At 41.4% G+C, this 17,263-nt stretch overlaps 1 protein-coding gene across 1 annotated transcript in view; it reads right to left on the bottom strand.

Annotated features, from left to right (window-relative positions):
• mybpc3 (myosin binding protein C3) overlaps nucleotides 1-17,263 on the bottom strand; it is a 29,063-nt gene that overhangs the window by 3,807 nt on the left and 7,993 nt on the right. Inside the window, exons 8-25 of the mRNA XM_051073951.1 lie at nucleotides 16,876-16,914; nucleotides 14,706-14,765; nucleotides 13,810-13,836; nucleotides 12,279-12,442; nucleotides 12,059-12,191; nucleotides 11,924-11,926; nucleotides 11,679-11,803; nucleotides 11,491-11,596; nucleotides 10,313-10,479; nucleotides 8,145-8,310; nucleotides 7,950-8,056; nucleotides 7,821-7,850; nucleotides 7,594-7,733; nucleotides 7,094-7,165; nucleotides 5,686-5,845; nucleotides 5,369-5,473; nucleotides 5,059-5,247; nucleotides 229-363 (exon numbers count right to left, since the gene is read on the bottom strand). Coding sequence (XP_050929908.1) covers nucleotides 229-363; nucleotides 5,059-5,247; nucleotides 5,369-5,473; nucleotides 5,686-5,845; nucleotides 7,094-7,165; nucleotides 7,594-7,733; nucleotides 7,821-7,850; nucleotides 7,950-8,056; nucleotides 8,145-8,310; nucleotides 10,313-10,479; nucleotides 11,491-11,596; nucleotides 11,679-11,803; nucleotides 11,924-11,926; nucleotides 12,059-12,191; nucleotides 12,279-12,442; nucleotides 13,810-13,836; nucleotides 14,706-14,765; nucleotides 16,876-16,914 — 1,928 coding nt within the window. The remainder of the gene's footprint in view (nucleotides 1-228; nucleotides 364-5,058; nucleotides 5,248-5,368; nucleotides 5,474-5,685; nucleotides 5,846-7,093; nucleotides 7,166-7,593; nucleotides 7,734-7,820; nucleotides 7,851-7,949; nucleotides 8,057-8,144; nucleotides 8,311-10,312; nucleotides 10,480-11,490; nucleotides 11,597-11,678; nucleotides 11,804-11,923; nucleotides 11,927-12,058; nucleotides 12,192-12,278; nucleotides 12,443-13,809; nucleotides 13,837-14,705; nucleotides 14,766-16,875; nucleotides 16,915-17,263) is intronic.

Genomic DNA, 17,263 nt, shown 5'->3' with positions numbered 1-17,263 from the left:
ACAGCAGAGCCAGAGTTAAAAATACAGGTGGAAGTTAATCTGAGTCTATGTTTTGTTACCACCATTGGACGTTTCATGTGTGGTAAAAGTACCAGCATGATCAAGCAATCACCATGCTGATTACCTGGAGGCTAATTAACTGATTGAGGTAAATAAACTGAGATGAGATATGCTGTAAAAAAAATACTTCCTTATCAAAAGCATGCAGGGGTTGGCTCCAGCACTTACTGCCTTCCTTGCAGTACTCAACCACATAACCCTCGAGTTCAGCCGAGCCGATCCTCTCAGGCGCCCGCCACTTCAGCGAAATGGAAGTGTCGCTGATGTCGTCGACGCACAGTCCAATGGGCTCACTTGTAGGGGCTGAGAGTGAGGCAGAGGACAGATTAATGGGCTGTGTTAGTCAGTTAGAGCATCAGTGCAGTGTGGATGAACCTGATCACAAATTTACTAATTACATTAAGTAAGAAAAACCCTCACAAAGCTTTGAAACAGCTTCTGCTCTATTACCATCATTACAACAGCAGCATTTTCTAATATTCACTCAAAGGTTTAACTTCATGCATACAGCAAATACATGGACCACCATCAAAAGAAGGAGGCAGGGTTATTTATTACAATCTGCCAAATGAGTGAGCAATGTGAAAAGACAACACAAGGTTTTTAAATAGAGTCCCTTGTAGATTTACTGACATGTCATCTGAGTGCGCAGTGCTGTCAGTGGCATCACCACAGCAGCTCCTGTACTTAAAGAATGAGTTCCTGACACCCAGGACACCCATCATGACTGACTGACTACAGACATGACAAAAAATATTAGATTAGATTCACAAGGATGTGTTCTTGTTGAAACTAGACCAGATGAATTTTGGCAAATGAAAGCTACACGTGTGCATCAGTGGCACTTCTTATTTCACAAACACGTAGTATAAGCATGTCCCTGTGCTCTGGGAGCAAGGTTATTATTCTAACCTTTATTTAATCCGGTAGGTGTCTGTTGCAAGAGATCTTGATCTCCATGAGACTGAATACAACAAAGAGAAACAGAAAACAAAATACAGCCAGTCACACGCAAGCACTAAAGTTTAACTTCATCCATGGTGTAAAGAACTGGAGCGCAGTCTGTTCAAGTGGACAGAGAGATGATCTGGACAAACCCAGACTTTGTCTATGTGGTAGCCACACAATCTTAGATGTGAAGTAACTGCAAGTACACTCATGAAGTACTGCAGCTGTAGCTGTTCATCGTATTTGGTAATCTTTTGTTATGGAGATAATTTTTGGGTTTTGGAAATGGCATCAACAACAGCTGGTGTGCAGTGGTGGTGTAACTGTGATGCCTGTTGTTATTGGAACCTTGAGTGTAAATTAGTATGTTTGTCATTTAAATACTGACAGCTTGATCGTGATAGTCATCACTTTCATCACTTTCATTCATCACTTTATTAAATATTTGTGGTCATGTTATCAGTTATCAAAACAGTCTATTAGCCTGTACGCCTGTGTGTGGGAAAGATGAGCTTGATGAGATGAGTTTTATTGTGTCTCTCTCAACACGAACACTAAAAGCAAGCTGCCAATGTCACAACAATGTGTAGCAGCCCAGACTAAAAAGACCTGGCCTTAAACAACTGTATTATTACAGTGTTTAGCTCTGGGATTTAGGACTTCTCATTGGTCTCATTTAGAAGCTAACTTGTGTTACTTTTGTTAAACTGCAGGGCTCAGGAGGAATTAGAGGAGAGAAGATTGACCCGTGCCACAGGTGAGTAATGGTCATAGATTGTGGAATAATCCTTTATTTAGAATATAACTGAGCCAAAAGTTTGAGCACATCTGGAGCAGTGACCTCCACCAACATGTAGATTCATATATTGTTGTTTTAATAGTTGAACAATGAGTGCAGCTCAGCTTGAGACTCAGAGTTTGGAAATGTTTTCCTATAAAAGAAGCATATCTGAATGCAGAGTCATCGGGGGTAAATAACTAAAACTAAGCTTCACAATGAACCACCACAGGTCATCTAGCTACTCTGGATCCCACTTTTGCTTTTAGAACAGCAAGTCTGGTCTGTGTCGTCCTTATACAATACATACGACTACTTGTTGTGCATGAGGCTGTGACCACATGAAGGATCCTCCAAATGGCCAAAAGAAGAGGAACATCTCACTATAGAGGCAATAGTTACTCAACCATGTATTTTCATAATGTTGCAGCAACTTGTTGACAACATGAGGACAGACTGGAAGGTGCAGACTTTCAGTTGTGACCTTGTTGTCACTAAGGTCAGGACTTCATGTCACAGGACACAGGCTAAGTATACAGTGCAAGAGAATGATGCCAATAGCAGTCAGAGGTGAAGGGTTTCCATGTGTGCACAGAGTCACCGCAGCAGGGATTGTTTAAAAAGTAGCTCAGGGTTAAAGTCTGGGCTAAAGGTGCAGAATGCAGAGCAAAATCTTATTCAGATGTGTTTTACAAGCGAAATAGAGATTTTTTTTTATCATCATCATGACGGGACACTTGCAACATCAGCCACTTGATTACCAAACCGTGCTTAACGTTTTCAAACATGTAGTGAAAAATGAGCGGCAGGAATATGCAGCCAATTTTCCCATTAATGTCATACACACAAACAAGTTACATTTATACTATTATAAAACCTACATGATCCAACATCTCAAAATGAATAATGCCTACTGCCAACAGGTTGCAGCTCTGGCTCTGGTTCAGCAGCAGGAAGGGGATCCATGGGGGTTTCCTCTGCAGCGGGGCAACTTTCTCCCGGGGGGGCAGCCTCTGCCAGTGGGGTCTCATTCTCAGCTGGACCTCGCTCTTCCACGCTGGGGGTTACCTCTGCAGGGACAGCTGCTGGTTCCTGTGCTGCCTCAGGAGGTGGTGCCTTGACTGGAGCATCAGCTGATGTCTCCTCTGCTGGTTCCGCTGGTTTCTTCTCAGCTGTCTTTGGAAGCTTAGGCTTTGTCATTCTTTCTTAGTATAAAGCAGTCCTGCTGCTGGTTGAAGCTGGTGGTTGTACCCGTTGTACCCGTCCGCCTCTTCTGCAAAATGCCTCCCTCTGATCTACGCTCTCATTCTCTTGTTCTCTTCCTCTAGTCTTTGCAGTAGTCACAACAATGCTTCTTCTGCAGCAGCCTCCACAGTAGCATGAACCCCTCTGTGTTAAGCAGCTGGTCCCAGCAGAGCCAAGTGCTTCTAGGCCATTTATAGAGGGGGATGCCACGGATAGTTTCCTAATCGGCTGTCTTACGAGCGATCGGCCATCTGGATACAGTTCCCTCTTAAATCAACAAGTGGAGCATGAGATGGTTGTTAAAAACCAGCGATAGACTAATCCAAACCTGACCCCTGCCTTGTGGGATGCTGTTACAAAGAATACATCCAAATGCCAGAATGTCCAACTGTTGATGTATATTTACTGCTTTCCTTGATCTATGCAGAGGAGACATAAATTCCTGATTGAAAAGGACTTGAAAGCCCTTGAGATCTTGGCTTCAGATCTTAAGTATGTCTCTATAATGTTGAATATTTATCACTAAATAAACAAGGACTGTGTATGTGTGAACCCACTAGCTGTAGATTTCTACAGTACAGAGTCAGTGAATGGCTCTTAGCTCGACAGTGTCTTCAACAACTGGTTGAAGATGCAGTAGACTTTATTCACAGGGGTCTACAAAATGACTCTACTTATAAAACATTTGATTGATTGAATTTTGATTTAATTAAAAATGTAATCAGACAAATAATTTAGAAGAGGTGATATGATATAGGTAATGTTATATTTCTTCAGGGATTGACGTGGAAGCCACTGATTTTACCCCTCAAAGTCTTTTTACAGGTGTTGTCCTTCATCCTCAAGTGTCAGCATCAGTTTGAGCTGAGGAATACGAGTTCTTCTTCTTCTTCTTCTTCTGGTTCTTCTTGCAGCTGGAAGCTACATTAGCTGCTAGTAACACACCCAAATCAACGACGTAACTGTCAGCAGTCAGTAATGTCTTTTTTTTTTCTTTTTTTTCAGATAAATTGGTGGAGTCGTCGAACCATCAGGACCAACCGGAGTTCAGTGTGTCCTGCCTCCCACCTCTGCCTAGCCTGCAGTCGCTCTCTCTCCCCGAGTGTCTGTGGTTGTCTGAGTGGAGACAGGTGTGCTGGAGACGGAGCAGAGCCTCACCTGCTGCATCCTATCCTCTAATCAAGACTTCTACAGATACCCAGCTGACAGACTGTAGTACCTGCTCAGTCAGTATGTACTTCAAGCCGTTCTAAGATATATTTTTGCTTGTTGCCTGCTACTCTTTAATCTGCAGTCCTGTCTTTTCTGCTCCGGTCCTTGTCTCCAGCCCTTCATCCTGTCAATCCCGCTCCTCTGCCCCGGACTCTGCTCGGCTCAGCACAACCACAACCAGCCAAATTCCCCATGCTACATCCATCATACCCCACAATGATTATTCTTCTATCCATCTCCATTCTCATTGCCTCCTTGTGTCTCACCCTTGGGTTCACTGGTCTGGCCTTAACACGGCGTCTTGCTTAAGGACAATAGAGGAGATAAGGATCAAAAAACCAACCCTGCCAGCACACAGCAGTCTGCATTGCATCGTAGCAATTCCTCCATCTGTCCCCTGTAGTGATGTGACACACACTCTCATGTCTGATGTTACTCAGGAATGACCAGTGGATCGTGTACTGTATGTGCAATCTATATTTTTGTGACACAGAGACAATCCACAGACGTTTTGGATTACAGCAAACACACAGCAAACCATCCCGTCACAACCACAAGTCAATCAGACCCTGTGACCCCAGAGAAACCTTACACTGACCAAACCAGGGACAGCACAATCCCAGAGCCATCAGACGCCAGACATGTCAACTTCAGCACCGTCTACCACAGCTCATCTAGACAAGCAATCAATCAAGTGTACAAAAAACTAACTTCAGCAGTTTCAACAATAAACAACTCCGTTCACTGAATCTGCAGAGTGAAAACGATTAAAGTGTGGGATAGGGGCTGGTAGAAACCTGTTGGTGAAGACTCACCGACTGGCACAAATGGCTGTGAGGCGGGACTGTGACGAGACATGCCGATGCTGTTGACGGCATAGACTCGCATTTCATACGGCACTCCTTCGATCATCCGCTTGGCTTCGTAGGTGGTTTCAGGGTAAGGGTCAAAGTTCAGCCTCATCCACCTGTAGCTCTTTGTCTTCTTTCTCTCCAGCACATAGCCTGAGGATTAAAATGGAAACAAATGATGTTGTTATCAACAAGCCTTGTCAGAACAATAAAGGAGGATGTCTGAGAAATGATCCGATAATCAAACAAATGAAGCATATTAGTATGTTTTTACCGATGACTGGCTGTCCGCCATCAAACAGAGGGGGATCCCACTGGACAACGCAGGAGTCCTCTCCCACGCTGAGGATTCTGGGAGCCTGGGGAGGATCTGGAACATCTGGTAGGGAAACATTGCTCATGTGAAGAATTAAGTCATTTTTAAATCCATCTGACATTAAATATTTGCAGCTTCTTTACTACATGAAGTGATTTTCCGACTTTGATTGCTCTTTTACATGAGATAAGTGGCTGTGTTAAGGCTTCTGTCCACATGCTGAATTTAATGAAAACTGACTTCACATCAAAATTAGTGGAGGAGCTTTATCTTACCAACAACTTTCACGTTGATATCTGCAGTGTCTTCCCCAGCAGGGTTTCGAACCACGACAGAGTAGATTCCCTCGTCCTGCCTCTCGGCCCCCTCGATGGTGAAGATACAGTGGCCCTTGGTGGTTTCGACGTGGACCCTGCCGTCTCCCTCTGTGACGACCTAAGACCGGAAGAACCAGTGCAGAGTTACTGGACTGTGCATGAGTAGAGTATCTATTGGTAACTTTCCTCTTATTCTAAACTGATGGTTCTGTTGTATGTACTGTCGGTAAATACGCTGGTACAGTAGATGTAGTAGAGCCATATTAACATCAAGCCACATTTGGAGAGATCATAAACATAACATTTTCCAGTACAAAGTTTCTTTAAGTATGCTTTTCATAGCCAACAACACATGTTCATTTGAACACGCAACTCCATATGTCACCATGCAAATGCAGGACCAGTGCTCAGAAGGGCAGCTGTGTGCATGTGCTGAATCCTTGTGGTTCAACAGTTCTGTTCAAAAGTTTTTGGCATTTTAAATGTTTAGATTGCATCACGCACTAATGTCAGGAAAGCCTCTGATTGCTTTCAAATTCATTCTGCGGCAATGACCCCTAACATACAGCCAGAGTCATAAAGAACTATCTACAGAGACAAAAAGAACAAGGAGTCATGCAGCAGATGGTATGGCCCTCACAGAGCCCTGATCTCAACATCATGGAGACACTGAGACGGCCTAAATCTACAGAGGAACTGTTGCAAGTTCTCCGAGATGCTTTGAACAACCTACCTGCCAAGTACCTTGAAAATCTGTGCTGAGAAGAACTTTTTTCTCTACAGACACTGGGCTGGAAATACTGCACCTGCCACTTTGATTTTAACATTTTACAATGAAGAATAATTCAGCACAACTTTAAATTATGTTACTTTATTTGATTATACTCAGAAATTATCTATTTGAATATGTAATCAAAGGATATTACTGAGTCACTTTGTAAAATTACCATACAAAAATATACTCTGACCTCTGTCTGTCTGGAGGGAGATTCAGAACATGCTCTTACCTTACTGATGTGGTGGGATGCTGGGTAACATCACATGCAGTGTTTTTTTCTGCCTTGTTCTTGTTGTGTTAAACTGACAGCTAGCTGCTTTTCATCTGTTTGCCGTTGTCACTGCTGCAGCCTGTTCTTTCTCCAGGGTTGTAAATCAATATAATTCAACCTCCTCTGTCAGGTAGTTGCAAAATCAATTCTCCAGGGTTTTGATGGTGGCTGCATGCAAAGTGGTAATATAACTGCAAATTTATACAGGGTGAATCCAATAGACTACATGTGAGTGAATGATAGCAACATACAGACTTGGATTTCAGAGTCAGAATGCGACAAACAGGCATATATTCATACAGGACATGCACACTTACTTCCCCACCCGTCATGGTCCAAGTGGTTGTCCGCCCTCCTTTCTCTTCTCCTTCAGGTTTTACAGAACTAGCCTACATTTGAGCAGAGCAAAGCGGTAAAAGCTGAGGAGAACCGAGAGGGCATGAAACCTCTCTTCTCTCCTCAACTCAAAGGAGTAAGCTGGTAGGCATCGTTAAATTGAGCTGTTAGTAGCATTGTACTTATTCAGCTTGGTAAAAACACGTTGGAAGTATCACAGCCAAATGTAATAGCAAGGAGGAATGAATTAGTTATCAAAATGTCAGAGCTAGCCAGCTTGAATTATATTAAATGTGTACTACAGAAATTTGCCAACATTTTTCTGGATTATACATTTCAGCATTAGTAAGGCTTTTTGATAGTGAATGAGGCTCTGATTTCTCAGCAAGCCTCAGATTTCAGACCTTACCTACTGCACAGGACAGATGGCACATGTCAGATGATGTGACTGCAATAACACTGGTCTATTTGCCTGTTTTACCTTCTCTCCTTTGGTCCAGACCACAGTAGGAGCAGGGTCTCCAGTGATTGGGACGTCCAGACGCAGTTTGTTGCCAGCCACCACCACGATGGTTGACTCAGCAGTGCAACTCATGCAGTCCAGGTGGATCTTAGGAGGATCTTAGGAAGTGAAAGAAAAGGTTAAAATAAACTCTTGCACTTTACTTGGTGTAATCTGCACAATACAAGAGACTAAGTTTGTGGTACCTTGGCGCGGCACATAATCAATCTTCACCTCTAGGAGCACAAGAAAAAAAAAGAAAGTGAGAAAATGTTGAGGTAAAATTTAGGCTATGAATGATGTTGATTGTGTGGTATGAAAAGTATAAATTTTACCCAAGAAATTGAGTTTGGCAGACAGGTTGAAAGCATAGCCATCAGGTACAAATGTGTAGTCGCCCTCATCCTCTGGTTTGACATCATCAATGGTCAGTTTGTGGATCCTAAAAAGGTCAAAAGTTTACCTAATGGGGTCATGGGGTCATGGGATATGATGCAAGATATTTGACGCATGTGTAAAAGTGTCCTCACCTGCCGATATGTGTGATATTTACTCTGGCATCGGGCTTGACCTCTACACCGTTCTTGTACCAAGTTCCCCTCACATTCTCATCTGACACCTCACACTTGAAAACAGCCTGATCCTTCGCTTTCACCGTGAGGTCCGCGATGCTCTGGTAGACCTCCAGTTCTTTCTCTACACAGTCAGAAAAAACACAGACTGAGAGTGCAGACGGTGGAAACAATCAACGCCGTTTGACGTCAGAGGAGGTGCTACCAGGATGGAATAAGATGCACTAATATCATGGAGTGTGGGGATAATGTGTTAAGAAAATTAGATGCAGCTTTCATATGTGGGTATGATAATAATATGTTCAAGTGTGAGGTGTTCATTATCCTTCTGTAGCCTTTGTGTGTTGTATCATAGCAACAGACACAAGGGGAATGGTTAATTGGATCTATGGTACAAAATAAAGTGGGAGGATATGAAGACCACATGCAGGAGCTTCAGGCTATTACTATATATCACAAAGAAATAATGTTCATGAAAGTTATTAAAGTTGTGCCAAAGAAATTGTATTCTGGGTGAGATAACTCACACCAGGCTCCATATAAAAGTTACAGGACTTTCACATCAGCACGCTGCTATGGAAGGCAAATAAGGTGGGAATGGCATTGTAATGGGGAGTTCTGCTGGACTGAGGTGTTGATCCCTGCTGCACGATGGCAGCTGGTAATTCTTGGCAGGCTCCATGTTCGATTAACAGACCAGACAAACTTAACAGGACTGAGAGCAGGAGCAAAAATCTACACACGCCAACCCCTGGGAGACACACACACATGAACATCACACATACAAATGAATATATATGTGCAAAAGTGACAGTATATATATTCAATATATAGCCAAGACTAAATTATAGCATCTACAAGAGAGACACAGAAAAGGTCACAATCTAATCAAACACTGATGGCTGTCAGGTGGCTCATATTGAATATTTCTGCTCTGTGAGCAATGGTACTAAGATGAAATGGTTACTGGGTAGAAAAAAAGCTTGGGATTTATATTTTGCCTACGTCCGTGTACTGATGAGTTTGAATCGTCACCATCCATCATTTTTAGATCACCTGTGGATTGAAATTAAGACCTCTAAGCATATTTCTCCACCTGCAAACCTGCAAAATATACCACGTCTTAAAGGTTTAAATTTTTATTATCGCTACATAGCCAGTGTTAGCAGTATTAGCTGTTCACCATCAAACATCACAACATATTAACTTTTGTTTTGCTTCTGTTTTTCTTACTTTTCTACTACTGGAATTAGCATGCTAACCAGCTAGCAATTGTAAATCAGAGCAAATTAGATGAGAGGATGAAGAAGTAGCTCTACCCACGGGGCATATTCTAAACTTTTAAATTCAACAATAGCTGAAGCTCTTGATAAGTAAACAGCTTTTGACGCTGGTGTTAGCTATGTAGCGTTTAGCAAAACCTCACACTAAAAACCATCATATTATGGAAAAAATATCAAAATTCAACAAATATCTAAGAACCAAATTTAGAAAAATTCTGTGGGGCTCAGTGCAGATCTTTCATCACCATCAGCAGGCTGTTGAGACTGTGAGAGAATAAATCTGTCATATAAAACAAACTTTTAAATTACAACTTATCCTTTCTAAAAAAATAAATGCTCCTAAAATAAAGATTTTTTAAGCAAATGAAAGATAAGGTTGCTGCAGCTATGACTGGGTATCATGAAAAGTAAAGCATTTTAATGTATATATCATCTTTTTGTCATAAATAATTGAAATTTCAGTTTTGATTTTGCTTCAGTTACACATGATGACGTAGCAGTGACTGAATGGACAAACATTAAATCAACACAACAAAACAACAACACAGAAAAAAAAGAACAGGGGAGACAAAGACCTGAGAGAGAAACCAGGTCACTTGTGCAGACCTGTGCCCTTCAGGTGAAATATGGTCCAAGTCTTCTAACTTTAGCTGGCACGCAGGCGTCGTTGCAGTAACCTTGGCAGAATGATTCAGCCAATGGCAAGAGCCACTATGTCCCAAGGACAGACAGCATGCCAAGAGTGGCAAGGCCACCTGACTATTGGTAGGGTATGAGAATGTGCCTCACTGACAAAAGGAGGTTCATTCTATACTCACAGCACACAACATGACTGACACTCACCCTGCACCATGAGCTCAGCCATCGACTCGCCGCCATTTGTTTTAACCTTGTAGTGGCCGCAGTCTTCCTTCGTGGCTTCGTTAATGATCAGAATGTGTTTGCAGCCGTCTTTCTTGAACCGGTACTTAAAAGACTCGTCTCTTGTCAGTTCCACGCCATCTTTCTCCCTGCACAGAAATTCACACGGCACCCAGAGTGACTGTGATGAAGAGTCACAGCTCAGAGTGTCACAATTAAACTTGTGGGCAGGTCTTCAAGTGCTGGTTATAAACATCATATGGTAAAGTGAATCCAAGCTCAAAGGTCCTCTTACTATTTTTGGAGCTTTCAACCACATCTCACATTGTTATGATCTCCTCCCCTTATACAGCATGACCACTTGTTTTCACATGACTGAAGGTTCACATTTAGGTCATGTGATGACAACTCAGCCAGCTCCATTGATTGAATGATGACTGTGAGATGTTGTTGAAAGCTCTGGAAGTTGTCTTTGGATATATAGTAGATTGCCATACAGTTTCCCCAAAGGTGAAGGCTGGAAACATAATTTACCACTGATAATGTGCATGGATTTCTGTAGATTTTGGATTTTGACAGACCCTAACCCCAGCCCTCTTTCCTTTTGTGGTGTTAAATCTTTTGACTAACCTTCATCATCGGTGATTTTACTCTTTCATACACTGATCTTTGGCCTCTGTTCCAAGGAAGATGATTTTGGACCTAAATAAAAGCCCATACTCATTTGCAGCAACTTTCTCCTTCAGATAAAGGTCACATAGAGCATACTAAAATACTGATGTGACCTTTTCATTGAGGTGATAATTTACAGCTTGCAGCAATGCTTCAGTCTGCCACAGAAAGAGCGCTTAGAGGTCTGGCATCTGTCTGTGGACATGACAAACTCAAATGCCATCTGCTGGGTGTCTGAGCAACAAACACTGTGTAAGAGTGACTGAAAGTCTGCTTTAAATTTTAGAGACTAAATTAGATTTGATTGAATGACACTTTACCCGGCAGCGTCTTTTCTCAAAACCTGGCACCTTGATTTTATTTATAAATGCTTACTGAGTAATGCTACATTTTTTGATAATTACTTTTTGGTTTTATTATATAAGGGTATGGGAAAAGCCAAAAAGCAAAAGGCAGTTTATTTGTGAGTGTAAAGAAGAAGACCTAACCATTTAACACTGGCTCCTTCTTCTGAGACTTCACACTCCAACTCCACCCGCTCGCCCTTCATGACCATCTGATCCTCCAGATTCTTCACAATCAGGACAGGAGGCTCTGCAGAGAGGAGATAAGAATGAGAGACTGCACTGCGGCTCTTTCAACTTGCAAATTTATATTTCCCCAGAACCTTTACTACCTTTAACAAAGAGCTCAGTGGTGCATTTCTCCTCCCCCACCACACAGGAATATGCAGCATCATCTGCCAGGGAGCAGTGGTTGATGGTGAGGTAGCGCATGTTGCCGACACTCTCAAATATGTACCTAAACAAAGAACAGCATGAGGCATTGTTTCAATTCTATTTGATATCGCAGTTGTGACAAAAATAAATACTTTTTGGACTTTCAACACATTGTTTCTAATGTTTCTCTTAACATACTTACTTGCTAATGATGTGATGAGACGACAATGTAGGGAATTTGATGAGAAAAGAGACAAAAGAGAGAAATGAAAAACATTAATTTACATAGTTGAGAATTGCTAGCCTTATGTCTTATGGAGCTGAGATGAATTCGAACCTTCCAGTTTTTTGAATTTCTTGCCCGTTCTTCAGCCATTTCACCTCAACATCTGGATTGGCAACCTCAACAGCCAGTTTTATTTTGTGCCCCTTTGTCACCTGGTAGGCAGGATCCAACTTTTTAAGGAAAGCTGAGTTTCAGAGAGCACATATAACATGTTAATCAGTCACTCCTTGTTTACATTTTGTCAGGTTTAGATCAAACACTGGACTCCAACCTGCGCTCTTCTTCTCCTCTTTCTTCATCTTCTTCAGTCTCTTGAGCATGCCTCTCAGGTCGGTGATGCCATACTGGAAAGCGATCTTCTCATATTCTGAAGCAGGAGCGTGGCTGAGGATCTCCCACACGTCCACATCAGACTCTGTGCTCACCTGCACAGCGCTGATACATGTCAACAGGCAGAGGAGGATGTTAGAGTGAGTCATTTCCAGTCTCCAGTTACATTATCAATTTAGACTGAAGGAAGTACAGAGATACATCACAATAAGATTGTGCTGATACCTCATTAACAGATTACTATTATTTATTTTATTCATATGATTCGACAACTTCATACATTGTTTACTAATTCATCGCAAATACATGGTCAGTACATTAATACCGGAGACTATAATTATGCATAAGTATGAATAATTACAAAGTAAGTTACATAATTGTTTGGTTTGATATTTCTGCTTTTATTCTTCTACATCTTTCTCTTTCATCTCACAGTTTTTTTAATGTTTTGTGTCACACACTCCATATAATGTTTATATATGATTGATTGATTATGTTTAAACAAAGATTATATTTGGTGTTTACCTCCCTCATTGGAGTTATAGTGTTAATAACTGTAATAAAAGATTTAATACTTTCTTTATATTATCGTCCAAGATTTTGTTGTGGCTGTTTCACCACCACCATGTTTTTAAATCTGTGAGCTGAGCATTGTGGGAGGATAGCACTCAAAACTCAGCTGGTTCTGAACTGGTCTGGTTTGTCTCTACTTTATTTTGTTACTTTTCTATTGTGAACACGCTACATATTAAACACCTGCTGAGAATCAGTATGTATGGATGCAGGACATGGTAACTGTCCCCCCCCTTCCTTGTCTCTCTGTGTATGTTCTTACCACACCTGTCCACTAGGTGCCCTCAGCAACTTTACTTCCTACTTTTCTTCCTGAGCCAGTCACCTGACTGCTGACTGCATGTGTGAGCAGCCGTGTGCCTGCAGCTTCCTCCTGTCAACTCATCAGCTCATCAGCACAGTATGTAGACAGCAGTTTTTTTCCTAATTGCCTGAGCTGCTTATAGTGTTTTAGCCTTTTGTTTTTCTTTGCCTGCCTGTTGCCTGTTTGTTGTTGCTTATGTTGTTGCTTATGTTGTTGCTGCCTGTTGTGAGTTGCTGCCTCTAGGCCTGGCTAATCGGAGTAGTGCTCTTGCTTTGTTTTTATGTGTTTGGGCTCAAGATTTCTGCGATTGTTTAACTGTTTATGAGTACTGTGAGCACATTATCGCACCTGGATAGTAAGTGTTTTGTTAAATGTGACATATATGATTCAATAATTCCATTTATGCTACAGATTTGCAAACAATGTATTTTGTATTATAGAATTTAACAATTGCTAACAGTTGTTCTTATCATGAAACAATCCAGTCAAGAGTTCACTGTTTTCAAATAAATGAGAGGAGAACATAAAAGAACAGAATCCTGCACAACAAAAAGTTTCCCCGTGACACCCAGACAGCACGTCAGCAGTTTCTTACCGATTTGAGGATTTTAAGAAACTGCTGCTCATTCAGAGGGAGAACCCAAGAGGCAAGTATGGCAAAACAAACCAGACAAGTTAAAACACAGCAGAAGCAACACAACCAGCATATTAGAAATATGCTTTCAAAACAAATTAAATATCATAACAGCTGTAAAACTGCAATGAAGCAAGCCTGCAGCAAAATAACAATGTCAGTTAAATTCATACGCTAACATCATATTCTGTTTGGAGTTTGAGTCCAATTGTTTTGTGCACAGGGGACAGTAACTATCTGGTAGTGGTGTGTGATACACAGAAGTGATGTGTTGGAAAGGTGACTTGTGTTTTTGAAGAAAGACTGATAAGTGTCAGTGTGTGTCAGAGAAAGGAAGATGGCTCATCACGGTGAATCGGTGATCTTGAATCTCAGCGGTCATACACGAAACATTAGGGAAACCAGCAATAATGGGAAGGAAAAAAGTAGCAGGAGCTTTATATCTGATGAGTATTTGAGTTACAGTAGAAGGAGTGAGAGGGTGTTCAAGATCCAAAATGCAGCATTAGTGATCACAGGATTAAGATCAGTGTAATGTTTTGAAATAAAGGCCCAAATGGCTGCATGTGTGCATTTATATTTCAGCTTGGTAGCTGAATGTATTTTCACTGGCAGAGACATGATATGAACCCATCATATCACCCTAAATTACCACTGTGTATTGTGCGTTAATGTCCAGGCTTATTTGCATGCAGATGAGTGTTATTAGGTGAGCTTTTAGTTTTTAAATGCAGAAGTTGCTTACTCTCTGAAGGTGCAGGAGGATCCAGAGGGAATGAGAATGAAACAGAGTTAGATTATAAAAAGTGAAGAAAAAAATTAACATTTCTTGAAAATGTATATTTGTACCTGCTTACCTCTTTTTTAACAAAGTGCTGAAGTCCAGCTCGCCTGAGTCTTCATTTCCATCTGTACTACTGCAGAAACATCAGCCACCAGCAACAAAACATCAACATCAACAGCACAACAGGTCATCTCTCCAAATAAAAGCTAAATGTTAATGCTGCACAGACATGGTTTGTTTTACACAAAACAAATCCATGGGCCTTGACACAATATTAATCATTTTCTGTTCACAGTATGCCAGAGAGATACTGAATGGTACAACACAAATATTCAAATACTCATATCAGGCTGAGATTAAAACAGAGACATTGGATTGGACATAATCATTCTTTAACACTTTAAAACAAGTGAGGTGACGGATAAAAGATGTGAATGTACAGGCAGATGTTTTGCTGGAGAAACAGGTGTTGCCATGTTTGAAAGAACAGTTCAACATTATTTATTCATACCACTGTACACTGTGTGCTAACTATGGTACCAAAGCTAGGAGTCTGTTCGTTGGACCTAATATTGAGACTGGAAACAGGGTGAAACCATGGATGTATTATAGGAACTGGATACTGCACCTCGAAGATGGCGCCTATTCAGTTTGTCATTCACAGCGAGCATGGAAGACAAAAGCTTCTAATTGTGCTTCAGTGTTGTGTTTTAGTTTGTGTAAAAGTTTTACAAATGTAAAACCTCTATGGGTCAAAAAAATCATTCTATAAAGAGTAATCATTGACGTTATTTGAAGATCCAGGTGTCCTACTGACAACTCCTTTATAATGGAGGTCTATGGGGAAAGTACTTTTTGTTACAATACTGTGAGTGGCCACAGGGACAAACTGTGGCACAGAGACAGCACCATATCCACCTCTATTAATACATGGATGACACATTTACCCAGGCTCTCTCCAAAGAGCCAGGACTGCTAATACATACAGTATATTCTAATTTGCTTAAAGCATCTTTAACAAGTTGTTTATGGGGAGTTATGTGCTGTAACAAGAGCCTAGCTAACACAATGACTTGCGGTCCTGGTGAGATTGCCAGGAAACCAAAGAGGACACTGAAGTAGAGGCGCTGGGTGGATGGATAAACTGTTATTTTATTGGGATTTTCACCCTGTTGGAGAGTTGATAGTTAAGAAGCAGACAGGAAACAAGGGGAGAGAGAGAGAGAGAGAGAGAGAGAGTGAGCGAGCAGTATGACATGCAACATAGGTCCCTGACAGAAATCAAACCAGGGACGTTTCGCTTATGTGGTTAGCAACTTAACCATTAGGTTACCAGGCACCGGTGTATCTGAGCTTTAAAGAGAGCCAGGCTGGCTGTTTATTCCTGTTTGCTGTCCTGCTTCAATCAATCACAGATATATGAGTGCAGTCTCAATCTTTTATCCGTCTCTCAGAAAGAATGCAGATACATTTCCTAAAATGTTAAACTGTTCCTTTAAGCCATGAGCAGCAGCAGTTGTCCAAGCAAGAACAATACAAAACACTCAAGGTTAAAGAAACCAGCAGTGACTAAATAGGGTCTGCTCGACTCTGATCAGTGGGATGAAAGGTAAAGACAAGGGCAGAGATTTGACTGTGTGCTTGTCTCCTGCCTCTGATCCAACAGGAGGATTAGAAGGTGAGTCTCTGGTTTATGTGGTGAAGTTACAACACACCATAGCTGCACTTCCTCTGTGTGGCAACCCTGTGGAAGAAGAGCTCGGCTCGTACTTCCAGTACGATCAAACCACCGTCAAAGCTCACTCTGCGGGCTAGCTGTTTGTGCAGCTGGCTCTGCTGTTTTGATTGAGACCCAGGAGGAGATCAGAGAGAGCTGACGGTTGCAACAAGTGCACGTTACTTAACACTTTAACAAACCAAATCTCTACATATTGAGAGTCAAAGGTTAACACAATCACAGCTACTATAATTAGCAACTACATTCAGGATTTTGAAATTGAGCCCCCCCATCTCCACTTAGCTCTCTCATGGTCTTCCTGCTGGGGTTTTTCTCTCAAATTCAGCAAACTGGAGGCTGCAGCATGCACAACACTGGTTCTGTTTGACTTGAAGGCAAAGAAGAAACAGGCCACAGGAGAGAGAACAAGTCTCTGATCCTGGTCCTGATTTCTCTGCTCTTTGACAATCAAAGTTCTCAGAGTTCAAATTTGTGCCTTTGTTGTTGCAACAAACCCTTTTACTACCTTGTTGATGGTCCACTTCTCTTCTTACCGCCTTCACTCCTGATAGGTTAGCATTTCCACAGTTATTTTTTTTACATAGAACATAGTAATACTCCACTGCAGTTCATTAGCAACTGTGTTGGTGCATTTGTTTTTCTTGTTTTAATCTCTTAAATCCTTACTAGCCAGTGTGAAGTCGGACAACAAACTAAATAGTCAAATGTTATTCCTTGTCAACTTTGCTATCAACTATATGCACAAACCTATGCAAGAAAAACTTCTTCCGAGGTTATTTATGTCTTTACCATCTTAAGTGGTTTCCAGTCATGTTACTGATGACCAAAAAGATGCAGATTTTATTAATGCCTCTTCATCCCTTTGACCTCTAAATGATCTTAGGTTGTTTTTT

Source organism: Lates calcarifer, linkage group LG2, assembly GCF_001640805.2.
Source record: "Lates calcarifer isolate ASB-BC8 linkage group LG2, TLL_Latcal_v3, whole genome shotgun sequence".
In the NCBI taxonomy this organism is placed as follows: domain Eukaryota; kingdom Metazoa; phylum Chordata; class Actinopteri; family Centropomidae; genus Lates; species Lates calcarifer.
The sequence above is the reverse complement of the archived record's forward strand: the minus strand, read 5'-3'. Positions and strand labels throughout refer to the sequence as shown.